The sequence below is a fragment of the Coccinella septempunctata genome, chromosome 8 (assembly GCF_907165205.1).
Source record: "Coccinella septempunctata chromosome 8, icCocSept1.1, whole genome shotgun sequence".
In the NCBI taxonomy this organism is placed as follows: Eukaryota; Metazoa; Arthropoda; class Insecta; order Coleoptera; family Coccinellidae; genus Coccinella; species Coccinella septempunctata.
This window is the reverse complement of record NC_058196.1, coordinates 31797104-31815037: the sequence shown is the minus strand read 5'-3', so window position 1 is coordinate 31815037 and position 17934 is coordinate 31797104. Positions and strand designations below refer to the sequence as shown.

Sequence of the window (17934 nt, the reverse complement as noted above, 5' to 3'; positions counted from 1 at the left end):
AGTTTGTTTCTGTTTCTATTTTAAATTAGCCAAGAAATCTTTCACATACGAATATCTGTTCATTAACGATCATCATATCTTCCTTTCGGTTTCATTACTGCATTTGAAATTAAATAATTAACACATTTTAAGTGGCGAATTCATATGATTTAATTAGAATTGGGAATCTGTGATATAACGCGAAAACTATATCTACATATATGTGGAAGAAGAAGATAGTGGAACTTTGAATAATATTATACAATTACGTTGAGTTAACTAGGTGACTAGGTATGTAGGTAATCAAAGGAATTATTATTTTTTATGCAATAATGAATTGATATTTGACAGAACGAAGTTTTTTTCTAGAACTGTTGCTCTGAGGATTTAAGGTTTGAGCAATGAATTTGTCGATTTGTTTTCTTCTCTGTTTGAATTTGTCCGGATGTGCTTCCAACATGACTTATCGATCTTATCATAAATTTGGAAGACGCGACACACTTCGTACATCACCAGACTGCCAAAATTCACCTCTTTAATTATATCTTGAACTTTGATGATTGGCAACGGACAGCGAACGCGTTCAGTTATATGCTTCCTGAAAGCCTGCGAAGTCTTTGTGGTATATTTCGGTGTAGACGGATCGTAAATAGATGAACTTGAATCGAGGTCAGCAAATAAAAATGATGAACTTATGGCGTTGCCACAAATTTCGGAAATTCAGTACATGGACCAGTGGATGATCCTTATTTTCCCTTATATTTCCAGGACATTTGAAAGACCCTACGTTTACAATATTTTTTTTGTCAATTCTTAGCTCTGTTATGAAGAACAGAAACTGCCAATTTTCACAAAATCTTTCCAACGTCTTGGAATAGAAATTAATTTCATTCTTTAAGTCTTATTTCGAAAAACACTTCCATAAGAACCATGAGTAACTGCCGATTCAAAATCCAATAGAAAAAAGTATGGTTTTCAATTTTTTTAAAAATGAGAGAAAAGTTTTCATCAAGAGTTTAACTCTTCATCGATTTACACCGAATGTTAAGATACATTTCTCGAATAAATAACCACCGTGTTTATTTTAACCGAGTTTTAGGTTTATTTTTTTCGTAATAAAGTTTATGTTGACGTGGAAAAACCTCCTGCGTATTTTGGGAACACGTGTCCTCATGGAAATGTCGTTTTCCATTTCTTTGTGCGCGAAATTCGGCGTTACCTTGGCAGTTTAGTCCAATTGAAGACGCAAAAGCCTATTTTTAGTACGTTTGGTCGACGGCCAAGACGTTCTCCGAAAATTATTGTTTTTCGTATGGTTACGGAATATTCCTATAAATTTCGAAAAATATAACACGCACCTCTGGATTAGACCGACCTGAAACGAGAAAATGAAGAAAATTCGTTCAGCCTTGGCTGCAGAATGTAGAGGATTCTCCATCTCCATCAACATAAAGCTTAACTAACAATTATAAAGATATATCTATTTTACGAGGATGTATTGATATCTAGTTAGCCTAGACCATTTCCATGCATGAAAAAAATATTGCATTACCATAGCAACGAACAATAACTCATTAGAAGTGTCAGTATGAAGTTTGAGGTCAAAAAAGTAAACCAGAGTTACGCAATAAATTAAAAGAAAGAAGATGTCCACCGAAATTGTGAAAATCGAAAAATTGGAGTATGGAGCCATCATCAAGTACCTGTATTTGAAAGGGTTAAGAGGTAAGCAGATTAACGAAGTTATGCTTAATACCCTTGGTGATCAATGCCCTTCGTATGCGACCGTGAAAAATTGGACTGCAAGCTTCAAAAGAGGTAAATTTTCCATTGAAGATGATGACCGATCGGGAAGGCCAGTTTCTGTGTCAGTCACCGAAAATATCGATGCAGTTCATGACATGATTTTATCAGACCGTCGAATTGGGCTAAAACGGATATCTGAGGCACTGAATATTTTATACGTTCATCATATAGTTCACGTCAATTTGGACATGAGAAAAATTGCTGAAAAATGGACCTCCAAATGTTTGAATGTTGACCAAAAGCGTGCAAGGGTAGAAGCATCGCGTTCGATCTGTGCTCGATTTGAAAACGATGTAGACTTCTTAAACCGAATTGTTACTATGGATGAGACTTGGGTACATGTCTACGATCCAGAAACAAAACAACAATCGATGGAATGGCGACACTCTGGTTCTCCAAGACCTAAGAAGTTTCATGTCAAAAAATCTGCTGGAAAAGTTCTTGCTTCAGTTTTTTGGTATTGCCATGGAGTAATCATGATTAATTTTTTGGATAAGGGTAGAACAATAACCGGAGATTACTATTCGACATTACTGACCACTCTACGGGAAAAAATTGAAGAGAAAAGAAGCGGAAAGCTATCCGAAGGTGTTTTGTTTCTGCAGGACAACACCCCTCACACAAATCTCATGTTGCCGTGCAAACAATTCTTGATTTAGGGTTTGAATTACTAGAACACCTCCCTTATTCGCCAGATTTGGCTCCATCCGACAATCATCTTTTTCCTCAATTGAAAAAAAGTTTAAAAGGTCGTAAATTTTCTTTCAACGAGGAGGCAATAAAAGCTGTGGAGGTCTGGTTTGCAGAGCAAGAAGAAACATTGTTTTTTTGAAAGGTCTAGAGACGTTCCAGGTTCGCTGTAATAAATGTATCCAATTAAGAGGAGAATATGTTGAGTAATAAAATATTTCGACATTGAAATTTTGTTTGGTTCTATAGTAGGCTAAGAATTTTTCAATATATCCTCGTATATTAGCGAACACCTTACAGAATACCAAATATAAAATTTTGCCCCCCCTCTTAAATCACTCCTGGAGCCGCCCCTGGAGTGAGCATATTTTTACAGGCCCTTATCTCAAATCTTCTAATTGATTTTGTCCTCCAACCAAGGAATCACAAGGAATGAAGAAAGTAAAAAATGAAAATATATAAAAAACAAAAAAACAAACAAGAATAAAATAAATAAAAATGAAAAACAAAATTTGTAGGAGTGAAACCAAAAAAATTTCACGCCATTTCTCGAAACAATATTGTCCTAGTGGTCACATTGAAAAATTGTGAATGGACGTAACGTTTCGGCGCCTATTTCAGTCTCCCTCATCAGACACCACATTTTAATTCCGTTTATTTTCGTACCTACGTGAAAATTCGCAATTTCCCAACTCAAATTCCCCGCAGACCAGCTGACCGATTTACATCTTCCGTCTGTTTACCTTTCCTCGAGAACCCTTTGTCTCACACCGGCCCAGACGCGTCCCGACGCGGTGCATCGTTCGCCAATTTGCACGCGCATCTCTCGCTGATCCAGATCGCCTCTACACTGGTGGGAGTAGCCAACACTTCCCGCTTCTATATAAACAAAACGAAAGCGAAAATTCGCCAAACGATCTTGTCTTGGACGCGCTCAGAAGTGATCTCAAAGGTACCACCAAATCGACCCCTTCAAGGTTCGTTGGATCAGTTTGAGTGCGAGCTGTGAGATTGTTCGCGATCGGTGAAGATGCGACCCCCAAGTCAATACGGAGAAGGCGTAGTGGCCACGGAGGCCGAGGAGCCCGATCCCAGGGCTGTTTCTATGATGATCTACACTAGGTTGGCCGGCAGGGCTGTCATAAGGGTCGTGGGGAGGTGCAACGAGGCCAAGGAGCACAGTAACTTGGGTGAGTGTTATTCGTTCGTGGTGATTCGATTTGGGTTTTTTTTTTCGCGGAAATGTAATTTTTTTTTAATTTTTATCTTTTATTTTTTTTTCAAATTTTCGAATTTCGAGCCGAAAATGGTCTCAAACGATTGAGTTAGGCGATTTAATGAAGATGTCAGTGTTAGTTCCGAAAGAAAACAGTTGAAAATTTAAAAATTTCAGGGTTTGTTGAGAGTTCGGAGTTGCAGACTCCTTTTGGTATTTTAACAAATACTAGTGCAATTGAATTGAACCATTGTTACTAGTTTTGTGTCGTGAATTACCCATAAGAAGTCTCGTGAAGAATTTCATTGTATGGCATTACTAGAAAAATTTGAAAAAAATCAGAAAAAAATACGAGTACATATTTGGAAACTATAAGCCATATCACGTTCAAATTCCGCAAGAACCTACTAAACGTTCGTCAAGAAAGAAATAATTGTTTTCAACCTTATCGGAACTGAATTTTCGAAAATATACAGGGTGTAAATGAATAGTTGCGAAAAAAAATTTAGTTTTCTATCCATATTTTTGAAGAAGACTAACATCTCTGTCATTTGAGGTCCTTTTCGGGTCAAATTTTTTAAAATTACAAACTTTGGGTTAGATAATAAAGCGCAAAAATCATAAAAATTTGTTCCATACGTTCTACTGTATACAAGGTGAGAACTTGACTCGTACAAATATTTCAACAGACTCTTGAGGTTCGAAAGAAACACTTTTTTCCTACACAATTTTTTCCGATTCGGCTCTGATAAAAATATGTAGGCATTTTAAGTTTTCATAATGAGCTGTGCCAGCCCAGGAAAAACAGAATTACCTTCAGAATAACTAGCTAAATCTGTGACACTATACACATCTGTGGATCTTTTAAACAGAGTTTTATTCAGCCAAAATACCCAATTTATCAAATTTCACAGATAGTTTTGAATTTTTGAACATCAAATTACTCAAAAATGGAGCATTATACGAGAAAATATGGAGAATACTTTTATTTTGAAATACGTTCAAATATTCATGAAATAGCGTCCAACTTAGAATTTTTATGGTACGTAATGGTCAAAATGAGGACACTGGAAGACGTGGGTGATATCTTGTGTTCGAAAAAGGTTCATCAAGTAAATGAAAAACTATATTTCGAAATTCATTTCATTCGATAAAACCATAAATGAGATAGGACTAAAACTAACATTTTTCATGGGTTTTCAACAGCCTGTATCTTTCAAACGGAGTCGATTCGGATAAAATGGTAAAGGAAAAAAAGAGTTTCCTTTGACCTCAATAATCTACTGTTGAAATATCTGTGCAAGTCATTCACCAGTAAAAATTGTGTTGGGAAAGAAAGATTTTTTCTACGAAAAGCTATCCATCCTTGTAAACACAGTTCACACTGTGTATATCGCACTTGAAACATTCCCGAAATACGAAATTTCCATCTGGTTCAACTCCAAGTCATTACTCTCCAATTTATTAATCAAATAAAAACAAAGTCGTGTGTGTGTTTGTTGGAACAATTTCACGGAAATTGCGCTGTGAATTCCCCCGTTTATAATTATAGACGTTCTATTTGTGTTGTTCTTTATTTTCAATCTCAAGCTCAATTCCAAGGCTATCTTTATTTTGATACACACACGTCTCAGGAAGCGGCATCAACTTTACGAAAGTTGACTGCGGAAACGCTGGTCAACCGACAATTAACATCAGAAGATGCACGTCAATAGGACCTATTGAATGAGGGAACAAAGTACCACATAAAATCCTTAGAGTTGGAGAAGAGTAAATTTGAAGAAAAGAAAGGGTCATGCTTTGTCTCGGATTTTTTTTTAATTTTCAATCAAAATATGGATAAATAATCGGGATCATTGTCAACTTTGATTGAGCCCATAGATGATGTTTGGTGTTTTATTTGGACACCCTGTATGTTACTTTATTGACTGGCACAAATGAGCTGAATGTTTTTCTCGACTTTCTGGAACTGTCATTGAAATTATTCCTAACAGAATTTTAAGGCGATCTTAGAATAAAAATAAACAATTCTTGACAGAGTATTCATCAGAAAACATGAGAAGCCCCCCTAATACGAACGAAAGCAGCGATAAAACCACTTTTGTTTTCACCAGGAAGTTCACCAAGCCATGAGAAACATCTAATTATAATTAAATAGCAACATTCGGTTGGTATTTCACTTTGCTATGGCAATAAAAAAAATGCAACGGATTGTGGAACTTTCAGATGTCGATGTTAATCTCTTTTACTGCGTTGTTTATACCGTGCTGTAATAGGTGAATTTTTACCCATCTGTCGAAGATGCATTTTGATTTGGTGTTGATTTTGCCAGAATGTTGCATCGAAGATTCCTTCCTTATTGGAAGTAATAAATCGAAACAATCAATCTAGATAAACTTCAATTTCATTTCTGGCAGTTTTCTGGTTTACAAGAATAAAATTGCAGGGGCTTCCAGAGAAAATCATATGAAAGACCCATATTTTTTGACAAAGATTCAACCCTTCAATTTTATCGCAACTACACTGCGAAAAAAAATTAACGCACATTATGGAAATCTCTAATTTATTCTACAACTGAAGGTGTTCTCAATGATAATTATTTTCATCAGAATTATGCATGCATATGTTATCCACTTTCAACGGTTTTCTTCAATACAAATGTTTTTTCCCAGCAGGAATAAAAAAAGATGATATTATCAGATTTTGAATGTATTGGCTCCATTCTAAAATCAGTTGTTCTCGATCAATTCTAGTGATCAATAGTTTTTCTTTCGTTTGATTTTCTACACTCGATCGCTATGCAACGAGAAAGACGCAATTTGACCCAAGAGGAATGTGCCCAAGCGGTAGTTTTGCGAGAAGAAGGGTGGACATACACAAGAATTGCAGAAAGGTTTGGAGTTTCCCATACAAGTGTGTCCAGAATGTTGAAGCGATTCAGGGAGACAGGTATGAATGTCCGAAGACCAGGACAGGGTAGACCACGGGTAACAACTGCCATTCAAGAACGTTACTTGAGAGTTTCTTCGTTGAGACAACGGTTTGCAACCGCTCGCCTCCTTCAAATTCAGCTTGAGCAAACTCATGAGGTGCAAATTACCACTCAGACAATAAGAAATCGCCTCAGAGAATATGATTTGAGGCCTCGTGTCGCGGCAAGAGGCCCAGCTCTTACCCCAGCCCATCGAAGGGCGCGTTTGGATTTTGCGAGAGGGCATATCCATTGGGAAGAGGCCGATTGGGAAAGAGTTCTCTTCACAGATGAGTCTAGATTCTGCCTCTACCATTGTGATCGACGTTCCCTTGTATACAGACGTCCACATGAAAGATATGCTCAGTGCAATTTCCTGAATGCTACTGGTTTTGGGGGGGGATCGATTATGGTATGGGGTGGAATATCTTTGACTGCTCGCACAGACCTAGTGGTCGTTGATAATGGAGCTATGAATGCTGATAAGTATATAAGGAACATTCTTGAAGAGCATATAGTGCCATTTGCCCCATACATTGGTGAAAATTTCATTTTTATGGACGATAATGCCAGACCCCATCGTGCGCGCATCGTTCAGGAGTACCTTGAAGAGGTTGAAGTCTCTCGAATGGAATGGCCAGCAAGAAGTCCAGATCTCAATCCGATTGAGCAGGTTTGGGACAACCTCAATAGAAGGTTGAGAAGTTCAGAAAATCATCCAGCTACTCTTAATGACTTAGGAATCCAACTCGGAGAAATCTGGGAAGGATTAGATCAGAACGCATTTTAAGATCACTCATTTTGAGTATGAACCGTCGTTGCCGAGCTATAATTAACGCAAGGGGTGGAAATACCAAGTATTAAATCACTTATCAGCATTTCAGTATTTTGAAAATTGTTCATTTCTCTTCTTTCACATAAGATTCGGTGAAATCCTGAATTTTTCTTCCATTTAATGTGTCTTGTTTCGTTCAAAACCTTCCCGAGAAAACATAAAAAACAAGTTATAAAGTCAATGTAGAGTTAACTTTCATCAAAATTGAGATTTTCAGAATGTGCGTTAATTTTTTTGCGCAGTGTATTCATCAACACCTTGTATCAAAACGTTTCGAAGATTCTTGAAAAATTCGATATCGATTGACAAAAACACTTCCTCGGAATGTATTGCTTAATATGTACAAGAATGTACGTATGGTAAAGTAATGTCATTAGTCATTAAAACCGTGAGAGTTTGCTCGATATACAATTACCATCCTCCAAAAATGGAAAATTCACTTTCGTCCATCGAATTCTCGGCACGTACGTCGAAGATTCATTTTCGTGGGAACTTCTCGATTATAAAAGTTCGAGTACCTAACCTGTCCCACTACCGGCAACAAAATAAAATCGACCATGAGATCGGGAAAATTCCAAAAACCACATAGTCGAATTATTGAGAGCGATGGAAGTCAATTGAATCTCACTTTTCGGTATCCATAACATATACAGGCTGAGTCTTTGACCTCAAGCATCTACAGTTTACCCTTATCTATTCTAGAAGTACCAGAACTAGCCAAAATCAAGCAATTTGGGATACACTGTACAGGGTGGGCAAAATTGGCATTTAAAATAGCTTCCGGTATTTCTTTTATTACTTTTATTTAATTTTTTGTTACCCTTGTCGTCATTTCATCGATATGTTGAAGTGTAAACTAATCTAACTCCGTAAGAAATGGCTATGTAAAAAATACATAGCAATGGCTATGTAAAAAATACATAGCAAATAATAAGCCGGGCAAGGTAACAAGGAAAACTAAACGCATAGAATATCGTTCTTGAAGAAATGGCAGATACTTCCGACTACACTCTATGAAAGGTATTATCTTCATAAAGTTACATAGGAAACTCGTCCACCGTGACTTTAATGACGCGGTCCAGGATACAGGATTTAGAATCGAGTACTTTTATGGTATTATCAAGAACGCAAAGTCTAGTTTAACTCCGGCAATGGTAGTAAATCGAATAATCGATATCGCATTGAGAAAAAGAAGGAACTCGATGACGCTCTGAATAATTCTCAATGAATTATTCGCCGATCGATAGTAGAGATGAGGAATCGATGTAGAAATGAAGTTCACCCATCCAGATACCGAACTTGTTCGACGCTGCTTCGACGCATAATTTCTGTCATTGGAGAGAATCAATTCACTGAAAATCCTCGAGCGATACATCGCGAATTGGAGAAATAACACGGCTTCACTTACAGACCCAACATTGCAACATGAAACTCTTAAAGATATTCGTACCAGGAAGTTTTCTAGCGTCATTATTTATTTTATTGCATATTATTCATCTGTGTTGGGAGACGTTCCAAATCGAGACGAAGTAGAGCGAGACCGCGCGTTATACAGGGTGATATTTCGCAAAGAATTGGTTAATTAGTTCATTGGGTTGCTTATTCTCATTGAGTATTCATGATGTTGCAGACACACGACTGTTGTTACGTAAATAACTTCCTAGTTTTCGTTGACCCAGTGATGGTTGTGGATATGGAAAGCGAATCTTATATTAGCGTCTGAAGAAGATCTACTCGAGGAAGAATCATTCATCGCAAAAAATTGACAAAAATATGGATACAATGAAGTAGAGATAGAAAAGGCATTTCATATTTTAGGAAGCTGAAATTTTGAGAAGAGGTTACTGAGATCCTAGAGATGAGTTTCGTGTAGAAAAAACTCGGTTCATGATATACGGGGTGTTCCAAAACACTGAGTCTTGTCACTTGATTCAAAAAGAGCAAAAACTTGATTTGGATGGAAAATTTGAAAAATTTTCGATCTCTTCGATTTCCACTAAAACTGGAGTATTCACAGAATCGAGGGCGTAGATTACAAATATACAAACAGAATTTTGCTGAAAGGATTAGTTTTCCAGTAATGGTCGATGGAAAATCGGAAATTTTGGACCTTCGCCAAAAAAATCATAAAAACTGAACTGTTCGCGGTAGATGAACGAAATAAGGTTTTTCCTATTCGCAAAGAACCAATCTATCATCAAAAAATCAGCTTATAGGTAGTGCCTCTTTCCTGGGTGCTACAGCTCCTCAAAGTTGACCAATTTTTTCGAAATTTTCCACTAAAAGTGATTTTTTCCCAAAATACTCATCCTACATAAAATCCAATTGCATATTCGTGATCTACGACCTCGAATTAGTAAGTGTAATGACCCGAGTCGACATAGCTAAAAAAATGAACATTTAGGCCACTCACCACGGGACACCCTGTATAAGTTGAATCTGCCGACCTCTACAGATCCTCTGTTTCGTTCCCAACGACCCTCTCCGCGTATAATCCAACATATCATCGAAAATCAAAAGCTTCAAGCCAATCCCAACTTTCGACCAATAAAAAAAATCTCGAATACCCATTTTTTTCCAGATCTCTCACGCTGCGAGCTCATGCAAGTGCCGGACGCCGTTTACCACCTGATGAGGCACACCGAGCTGAAATCCTGCGATCTCAGCGACAACGTGATCACCAAAATTCCGCCGAAATTCGTGGACAAGTTCAGCCTCATCAAACGGCTGAACTTGTCGCACAATCAGATGGCCAAGCTGCCGGAAGAGATAGCCGATCTGGGGTCGCTGAGCAGGCTGGACATCTCCCACAATTCCTTCATCTCGTTGCCGAACAGCATCTTCAAGATACCCAACCTGAAGGAGTTGAATGCCAGCAATAATCACATAACAGGTGAGTAGAAATTTCAACGATAAGTGTATCACTTAATTTTGATTGAGGCCTTGCCTTAGTTCTGACTAAATTTTTGTTTCAGATGTGGAAGTGCAATGTTTACAGGCCGCCCCATCTTTAGAAACCGTAGATTTGTCTAATAATCCACTAACGCGTAACTGTCACAACGAATTAGAACGTTGTTCGAATATAAGGATAATACTAACACCGAGAGTGATGGAAGATTGGGAGGATCTCACCATTTAGAACTGGTAATTTTACCACACAAATTTATCTTTTGGGTATTTATTTCTACTTATACGAAAGAGTGATAGTCTGTAAATAATATGTGAGAGGTTGAGATTGTAGGTAGCTAACTGAAGAAAAATTGATTGAAAGGATAATTCAACAAGTGTACCTTACCACTGAGTGAATCTGGAACTTCATCGATAAAATAAAACTAGAAGAAATTAAGTCTGTGAAATTTTAGTACCGAAATTCAAATATAATAACACAACAAAACATATTCACATTTACAGTCGAAAGTAGCTCAATCAACAATAAATCCTTTCATTCTATGAATTTCTTCTCAACTACAGAAATATAGAATATTAGCACTAAAGTGTTCTAGTCATTATATATGATGAGACCTCATAATATTAACGTTTCCTCTTGATTTAAGTCAATTTAATCATTTTCCCCCTCTGTAAAATTTTCTGTCTCGTCCATATATTTTCAGCCAAAGATCCTTCCCACAAGAATCCATAACTCTCAACTATATAAAATGATTTCTTGTGATAACCTAAACTTATGCTCATAAAGAATGAATATATAGATTAATGTAACATTAGTTAGGTATTATGGAGAAATATTTGAGTCGTTAAATGGAAATGAGTCGAAAACAAGACAAATCAATCAAATTAGGGGCTGTCGCTAGCCTTTCTGGCACCCTAGCCACAGATAAGGGAGTAGCTAGGCACAATTCGAATACATATCAGACGCAGAAGAAAGCTTCAAAAATACCGACTCATTCAACTCACCTTCAATTTGTAATCCTCAAATCCAAAAACGAATGTAAATAGAACAGCCACACTACACTCAAACACGATATAATTATTTTAAATTAATTGTGGTACGAAATATGAAATGAAAATAAAAACCAGAGACAACCATACAAACCTTTTTTGAAATATCATAGAAGCCGCCCCAAAAATTAAACATCATCGATGACATTCAACACGAACAAGAAATTTCATTGAACAATAGCAAGACAAATTCCTTCTTAAGTTTCATTTTCGACTCAAAAATTGTTCAGATATTCTCGTTGTAGGTTGTAGCACAGTGAAATGATATTTTTCGCTGGAAAAATTAACCTGTGACAAATTATTGTGATACGGTACTGTATTTATTTTAGATAATTTTGTCATGTGCTTGCTCCTTGTAGTTATAGAAGTTGACGTGAGATATTTTTAAGTCATACCCATTACTCATTTCTGCCATCCATTGGTATTATAACTAGATAATTAATAAATGCGACTTTGTAATTTTTGTATATTTTTTTTACATGAATAAATTTTTTCACTACAATGTTTTTCATTGTCTTACCGAAAGGCAGATTAATAGAAACCTCCTAGTTTATTCGATCATCTGTATTCATCCCCTAATGGAGGCTGTCAAAATATTTAACATGTAACATGTTTAACAAAAGTATGTTAAAAATTCTGAGAATCCCGGCGTGAATTGTAAATAGAGCGAGGAATCCGACAAATTTACGAAAAAAATATTCGAAATTCCAGTCATCAGAAGGAACCATAGAATTTACAGGCTACGGCTAACTTCACGTTATACGACGATGAAAACCGATTTATGCTCCCGAAAGAACATTGAGATAGAGAGACCATAGAGCGGCACAGACATGAGCGTAACATTCAACTGGGTTATGGTCTCCATAGACTGGACCTTCACGATTGAAAATGACGACATAAAGTGAAGTTTCCGCGTCTTTCAAGGTATATAATTGGAGACTTTGAATTTTTTTTAGATCTGAATTCTAGGAGGAATATCGCACAAGTGTTGTTTTCGTTCTGGGGTTCTAGAAAAGAAGAAAAGATATGCCCTGAAGATAATGTGTACAAAATTAAAATTCTTTATTGCAGAATATTTTCAAACTGGACAACTATAGATGATCATATTTCTATCTTCAGAAACTGATACTATTTTGCTGCTATCTGGACTGAACTTCACCCCCCAAACCTGAAAAATTCAATTCCATAAAATATCTCACGAATGAATCAATTACTTAAAAAAAAGATATTTGCTATTATCATCAAAAGAAGTTGGCTTTTTTCCTACAAGCAAAACCACAGAAACGACACAAGAACCCATTGATAATTCTAGGTTATGTCAGTCAAAACCACAGAATAATTATGTATTCTTTATTCCACCGCCCATCACCAAAAAGAAGAAAATTATCGATTATTCTGTGGTTTTAACTGACATAACCTAAAAAATCAATCGGAGTTGTCAAAATATAAGGAGAAAACTAAACTATCTCCTAAACTACGAGATTGCTGGAGTTGCCATTGATACCAATCGATTTCTCACAAAAAACGCATGCATCATAAAATTCCGAACAAAATCGTTATGTCCTCCGAGTCTAACCAACATCCAAATCCTCACCTGATCAGTGTGTTCCGCAAAAGTATGAATGCACTGCTTTGTACTTGCGTCCCAAACCTTCACGGTTTTATCAGCGCTACCCGACACAAAGTGTTTGCCGTCAGGTGAAAAGGCCACACTCAATACCCAGGAGCCGTGGCCAGAAAGCGTTCCAACAACGGTGGTATGCTGAACGTCGTATAGTTTCATATGTCCATCGTCGGATCCGGTTAGAAGAATCTGCGAGTCTGGGGAGAAACAAAGAGTTCTCACTGGCATAGCGTGTCCTTCTAAGGTATAGCACCGTTTGCTATTGGCCACGTCGAATATTTCTATGATCCCGTCTATGGCTCCGATGGCTATATATTTTCCATCAGGACTCTTGAAAAGAAATTATTGAATTCTTGAAAGGGCTGCCCTAAGTAGCTACTCACATACGCTATGCTCAAGATAAAAATTTCTCTTGAAACAAAAGTGTGTTCTGCTTTTGCCGTTTCCACACTATACATAGTGATTTTGCCAGCATGAGATCCGGAAACAATGTACTTATCGTCAGGGCTGAATGTCACGGTCCACAAATCAACAGGTCCACATTCAACATTTGCAATTTTTTCCCCTCTTTCCAAATCCCAAATTCTCATGCTCGAGTCCAAGGAACTTGAAGCGCATACTGAAAACACACCTTTCAATTCGAAAAGGACAGACGATGATTTGTGAGCATTTGCTTACACTTTCCACTGTTGCTTATGGCTACAGAAACTACGCCCAAAGAGTGGCCTTCCAATTTATGATGAAGTTTCAGAGTGTCGTCTTCTAATTGCCACACGTTTACCAAGTCGTCAACACCGCCGGTGATAATATAGTCTGTGGGGCCCCCATCGTCCGACAATATCGAGTCTCTGCATGAAAAAAATTCAGTGACATTATTGAAATATCAGTACCGGCACCATTCTCTTAAGGAATCGTCAGATTTTCAATTTACCGAGACTTTTCATCATCTCCTCCTTCGTTAGTTTTAATCTTCTTTTCGCTTTTCCTCCTGCCCCAAGTGCAGCACCATATACTCTCTTCATGTGCAGTTTCTTTTTTTAATAGAACGGAATACTACAAACGATATAGCGAATTATTATACGAAAGCGATTAATTGATAAAAGGATTACCATTTTTGACAAATTTCCTGAAATTGTTTGAAAAAAAGTGAGGTTAACTCTTCCAGATCGAATGTAAACAACGTCGAACCATAGAACCTTAGAAAAAAGATTAATTCCTCTTTGCTTAAAATGGTTTTGACTCTATGGTTTGTAGGTCTCGATACAGGTAGTTCATTCACCATTCAATAATTGAGGTTATGAAAATGTCAAAACAAAAAATGTTTTCAATTTATGAATATACAAGCTACTATTCTGATTCTGATTAACAGGTATAAACTAAAAAAAAAGGGAAGGATTTCCTTTCGAAACAATGTCGGCTCCATTAGGCAAGAAAAAATTATCACAACAAGAACTAAGAAAGTATATGCAGCAGCATAAATACAAGGAAAAACTGCCTGTAAAGAAAATTGAATCGCCTTTGGCAAAATATCCTTTTTTTTGTACTATGAAGTGTTTTATTTCTAGTCTTATTGTTGATTCGTTTCTTGTTCATTTTCCTTAACTTTATTACACATACAACGACCAGGGACAACTCACCTGTGTTTTATGCAAGTCTATCGTAAGATCAGAAGCTGTATGGAATGTACACGTAAACGCCAAACAACATAAAGATAATGTAGAATTAGCAAAGAAACTGAAGGAAAGGACTAATAATTTCACAACCCCTCTGAAAAGGCCCCTAACTCCACCTCTTCAAGTTTCGTCTAAAAAACCAAAAAGTATACTCAAGAACGGGAGTACCACATCCAAAGTAGAAGAAGTAAATAAGAATAACCAAGTAGATGGAGATTCTTCAAAATCCGAACTGCCAGTGGATTTTTTCGATTCCTCGACTGGGAACAAAGCCAAAAATATCCAGGGCAAAAAGCAGAAGGTCGGAGAAAAACCAGCAGATCAAACGTTCAAAGAATCTGGAGAAACTCTTCCGGAAGGGTTCTTCGATGATCCGAAACTGGATGCAAAGGTGAAATATGCTCAATGATCTGGATTAGTTACCTTTCTCCACCTATTTGTATTCTTGTATTTTTAGTTTATTCATCAACTGTTATGTCATTCATCTGATAGTTTTTTTAAAAAGTGATAACAGGTAATGAGCTTCATTTAGCTCATAAAATTAGAGCTCTTTATGGCATTTGTAATCCTCGAGTTGAAAAATGAAAACATATTGGTCCTTTTTTTTAGGCTAGGAACATAGAATATAAGGATCCAATTCAAGAGGAATGGGAGAAATTCCAGAAAGAAATAAGAGACGTTGAAGGGGAAAGCGCTGCAATAATAGCAGAAGATCAAGATGAAGCAACTAACGAAAGACAAATGGATGAGATTGATGAACAGATAAAAAACTTCTCCAAGTGAGAAAATTGACATTTCCTATTTTCCGCTTAAGACTAAAGAGAATCGTGCCTTTTCAGGGTTATGGTATGGGAGAAGAAAAAAGCCGAAGTAGCACCTTTAATCGATGAAGCTAAACATAAAGAAATCGTAGAAGATGAAGAAGAAGTTGAAATGGACCTCGATGAAGCTTTCGATTGGAGATCAAAAAATCCCTATAAATGAAATTTTTGTCTATTATATTTAATTGTTTGTTATATTTTGAAATAAAAATTATTTTAGAAGTTTGTCTTTCAGTATTCTCTGGAATCTTTCCCCTTCAGAACTCAATATATGTAAGTAAGCGAATTTTGTGAATATACATGGTGAATATTCAATTAAAACAAAGATAAACTTCGAATCTTCTTCAATAACTTTGTTTCAAAGCTACTGCTTATTGATATGGTAGAGTTCGGTCAATACACAGGGTCGGCAGAAATCCGTTTGCCGTACTTGGGGCCCTTGGGGGTTTCTACTCAAAAACCATCGGCATCTCTCGATTCGCAAAGATGACAACCTTAAACCTTCGTTGTTCCTCGTCCTTTTCATGTAATGTGTACACAGTGCAGAAAAATTAGGTCAAGGGTCTGAAGTTCATTGTAAAATCCTGGGAATTTGCAGGTTTCCAATCAAATTTGTATTTCTTTGATAGCATTTTATTAAAAGTTTGTTGGCAAGTACAGATCAATGATTTGTGAAAATCCAAGTAGGTATACAATAGATACAAGAGTATAAAGAATACAAGCTAAATATAAGACGATTTAGATACAGTCCAATGTCGAAAATGATTCTTAATTCATGTATATCATATACTAAGCAAGCTTCTCTACGCTTTGTGTCATCGTTCAACTTCTATATAGTAAAGTTCATATATAAATTCAAAATTTCGTGTGTTCAAAATTCGTTAAATCTATGAAGCATATCAGGTATAATGTAAGGTATATACTTCAAACGACGAAAGAATGGTTGGGGTGAGCCTATTGATTCAACGCTTCATTAGATATAAATTATTTTACGGCGACCAACAACTGTAACCGGCAAAAAGTTTTCCCATTACTTTCTGTCGCTCCCAGTTGTCGAAATATCGAACATTCAATCACAGCATATATTTGGTTGTATCACAATAGTTTACTTTATTGATACCACCAAACCGAATTCGGATAAATCAAGTGAAGTTATCAAAGTAAGGTCCCTAACTTCTATTTGTGCTTTATTATTCTCAACTTCAAAACGTGCTTCAGCTAGGGAAGATGAAAGCAAAATGACGGACTTAATAAAGATCTACAGGAAAATTTACAAGTTTTGATGAACAGAGAACTACAAACTAGACTGTGATGGTTGGACAAAAAATTATCAACATTTTTGGTCCCGAACATCATCACTTATAGCTGAGGGCAAGTTATCGTTGTAGATTATTTTATCGAAGATAAGTTTCCAATTCCCCTCTTTCACTGAAAATATTCATCGATTTCGTTCAGCAAAATGCAGCTAGAAACTACATCTTTATCTATACCCAAAACACAAGGGTTAATCAATGGTGTAAGTTAATTTTTTCGTTGGATCCTAATCGACGAAAAACCTACACACCACACTTCACGAAATAGACAAACATTTCTCTTGTTCCCATAATATCTCTTAAAGCACCCCAATAGTCCAAAGATATCTTCGAGTCATCAATATGCATAATATCCCAAGAGTTCAATTTTTCAGAAATACCTATTAGAATTAGTTATTCTTCTAAGTTATGTAAGTTATGAATATTAACTAGTTGAAGAATCTTAAGTAATTATTTATTTGGGTTGTTGTATCTCAACCTGAATGCTCTCTAGCATCGGCGTGGTTGCGGATATTGCGTTTTGAGGAGGGCTCTTACTGGATCTGTTTGAGACAGCGGATGCGTTGCTGCTGCCTCTCGATCCCCTTCTGGATCCTAAAAACAAACGCCCTAGTCGTAGGGTAAAGAATGATTGTTGAAATATGTGCAGAATGATATGACAGTGACTACTCCTGCTACAAAAACAAAACATGCGAGCTAAATGAAGGCAACATCTAAACATAAGCAGTAATACGACATAACAGGTTATGGGCCCAGGTTATGGCACCAGAAATCTTTTATCTGCAAAACTAGGAAATCGCGAAACAAACTCTCTGTGAGGAATTTTACCCTCTCATAATCCACCTCGAGAAGAACTCACAAAGAAAACTCCACGTTATATTTCCCTGGGGTGTAGTTACACCATCACAATGCGAAGATAAGTTTTCTTTCTCGATTTCACGCTTTAAAAATGAGGAATCCTCTGATGTAAACGGACAACCCAGGTGTATTGGAAATAGCCACGTCTAACGGCCGACTGGGTGTAAAATCGATAGATGGATTTTACGTAT

The 17934-nt window shown here is 36.7% G+C and overlaps 4 protein-coding genes across 6 annotated transcripts in view; 2 read left to right on the top strand and 2 right to left on the bottom strand.

Annotated features, from left to right (window-relative positions):
* The first annotated feature begins 3342 nt into the window (after positions 1-3342).
* Positions 3343-11956, top strand: LOC123319000 (leucine-rich repeat-containing protein 57). Its single transcript, XM_044905792.1, has 3 exons — positions 3343-3665; positions 10079-10390; positions 10473-11956. Exons 1-3 carry the CDS (start codon positions 3506-3508, stop codon positions 10634-10636), a joined length of 636 nt encoding a protein of 211 aa, XP_044761727.1. The 5' UTR covers positions 3343-3505; the 3' UTR covers positions 10637-11956.
* Positions 11957-12492: 536 nt separating this feature from the next.
* On the bottom strand, positions 12493-14250 carry LOC123318736 (WD repeat-containing protein 61). The gene is made up of 6 exons (XM_044905465.1): positions 14188-14250; positions 14010-14131; positions 13757-13926; positions 13462-13697; positions 13049-13408; positions 12493-12622 (listed from the first exon to the last, which is right to left on the bottom strand). The coding sequence occupies exons 1-6, from the start codon at positions 14188-14190 to the stop codon at positions 12533-12535; spliced, it is 981 nt and encodes a 326-aa protein (XP_044761400.1). The 5' UTR covers positions 14191-14250; the 3' UTR covers positions 12493-12532.
* A 155-nt stretch (positions 14251-14405) lies between these two features.
* On the top strand, positions 14406-15794 carry LOC123318745 (zinc finger protein 830). The gene is made up of 4 exons (XM_044905476.1): positions 14406-14604; positions 14692-15142; positions 15361-15530; positions 15591-15794. Exons 1-4 carry the CDS (start codon positions 14489-14491, stop codon positions 15733-15735), a joined length of 882 nt encoding a protein of 293 aa, XP_044761411.1. The 5' UTR covers positions 14406-14488; the 3' UTR covers positions 15736-15794.
* A 395-nt stretch (positions 15795-16189) lies between these two features.
* The window catches only part of LOC123318972, a 33167-nt gene continuing 31422 nt past the window's right edge, over positions 16190-17934 (bottom strand). The window contains exon 7 of one of the 3 annotated variants that reach the window (XM_044905757.1): positions 16190-17494. In XM_044905757.1, coding sequence (XP_044761692.1) covers positions 17340-17494 — 155 coding nt within the window. In that variant the 3' untranslated portion in view covers positions 16190-17339. The remainder of the gene's footprint in view (positions 17495-17934) is intronic. The other 2 variants (XM_044905758.1, XM_044905759.1) reach the window with 2 other exon arrangements.

What these genes read in the sequence shown, in the direction of transcription:
- LOC123319000 (XM_044905792.1), top strand. Translation starts at nt 3,506, where the DNA reads ATGCGACCCCCAAGTCAATACGGAGAAGGCGTAGTGGCCACGGAGGCC. An exon ending in CAAGGAGCACAGTAACTTGG is followed by an intron (nt 3,666 to 10,078) that starts GTGAGTGTTATT and finishes ATTTTTTTCCAG; the next exon opens with ATCTCTCACGCTGCGAGCTC. An exon ending in CAGCAATAATCACATAACAG is followed by an intron (nt 10,391 to 10,472) that starts GTGAGTAGAAAT and finishes TTTTTGTTTCAG; the next exon opens with ATGTGGAAGTGCAATGTTTA.
- LOC123318736 (XM_044905465.1), bottom strand. An exon ending in GGAGATGATGAAAAGTCTCG is followed by an intron (nt 13,927 to 14,009) that starts GTAAATTGAAAA and finishes TTTTTCATGCAG; the next exon opens with AGACTCGATATTGTCGGACG. An exon ending in TTATCTTGAGCATAGCGTAT is followed by an intron (nt 13,409 to 13,461) that starts GTGAGTAGCTAC and finishes TTTCTTTTCAAG; the next exon opens with AGTCCTGATGGAAAATATAT.
- LOC123318745 (XM_044905476.1), top strand. Translation starts at nt 14,489, where the DNA reads ATGTCGGCTCCATTAGGCAAGAAAAAATTATCACAACAAGAACTAAGA. An exon ending in ATTGAATCGCCTTTGGCAAA is followed by an intron (nt 14,605 to 14,691) that starts ATATCCTTTTTT and finishes ACTTTATTACAC; the next exon opens with ATACAACGACCAGGGACAAC. An exon ending in CAGATAAAAAACTTCTCCAA is followed by an intron (nt 15,531 to 15,590) that starts GTGAGAAAATTG and finishes GTGCCTTTTCAG; the next exon opens with GGTTATGGTATGGGAGAAGA.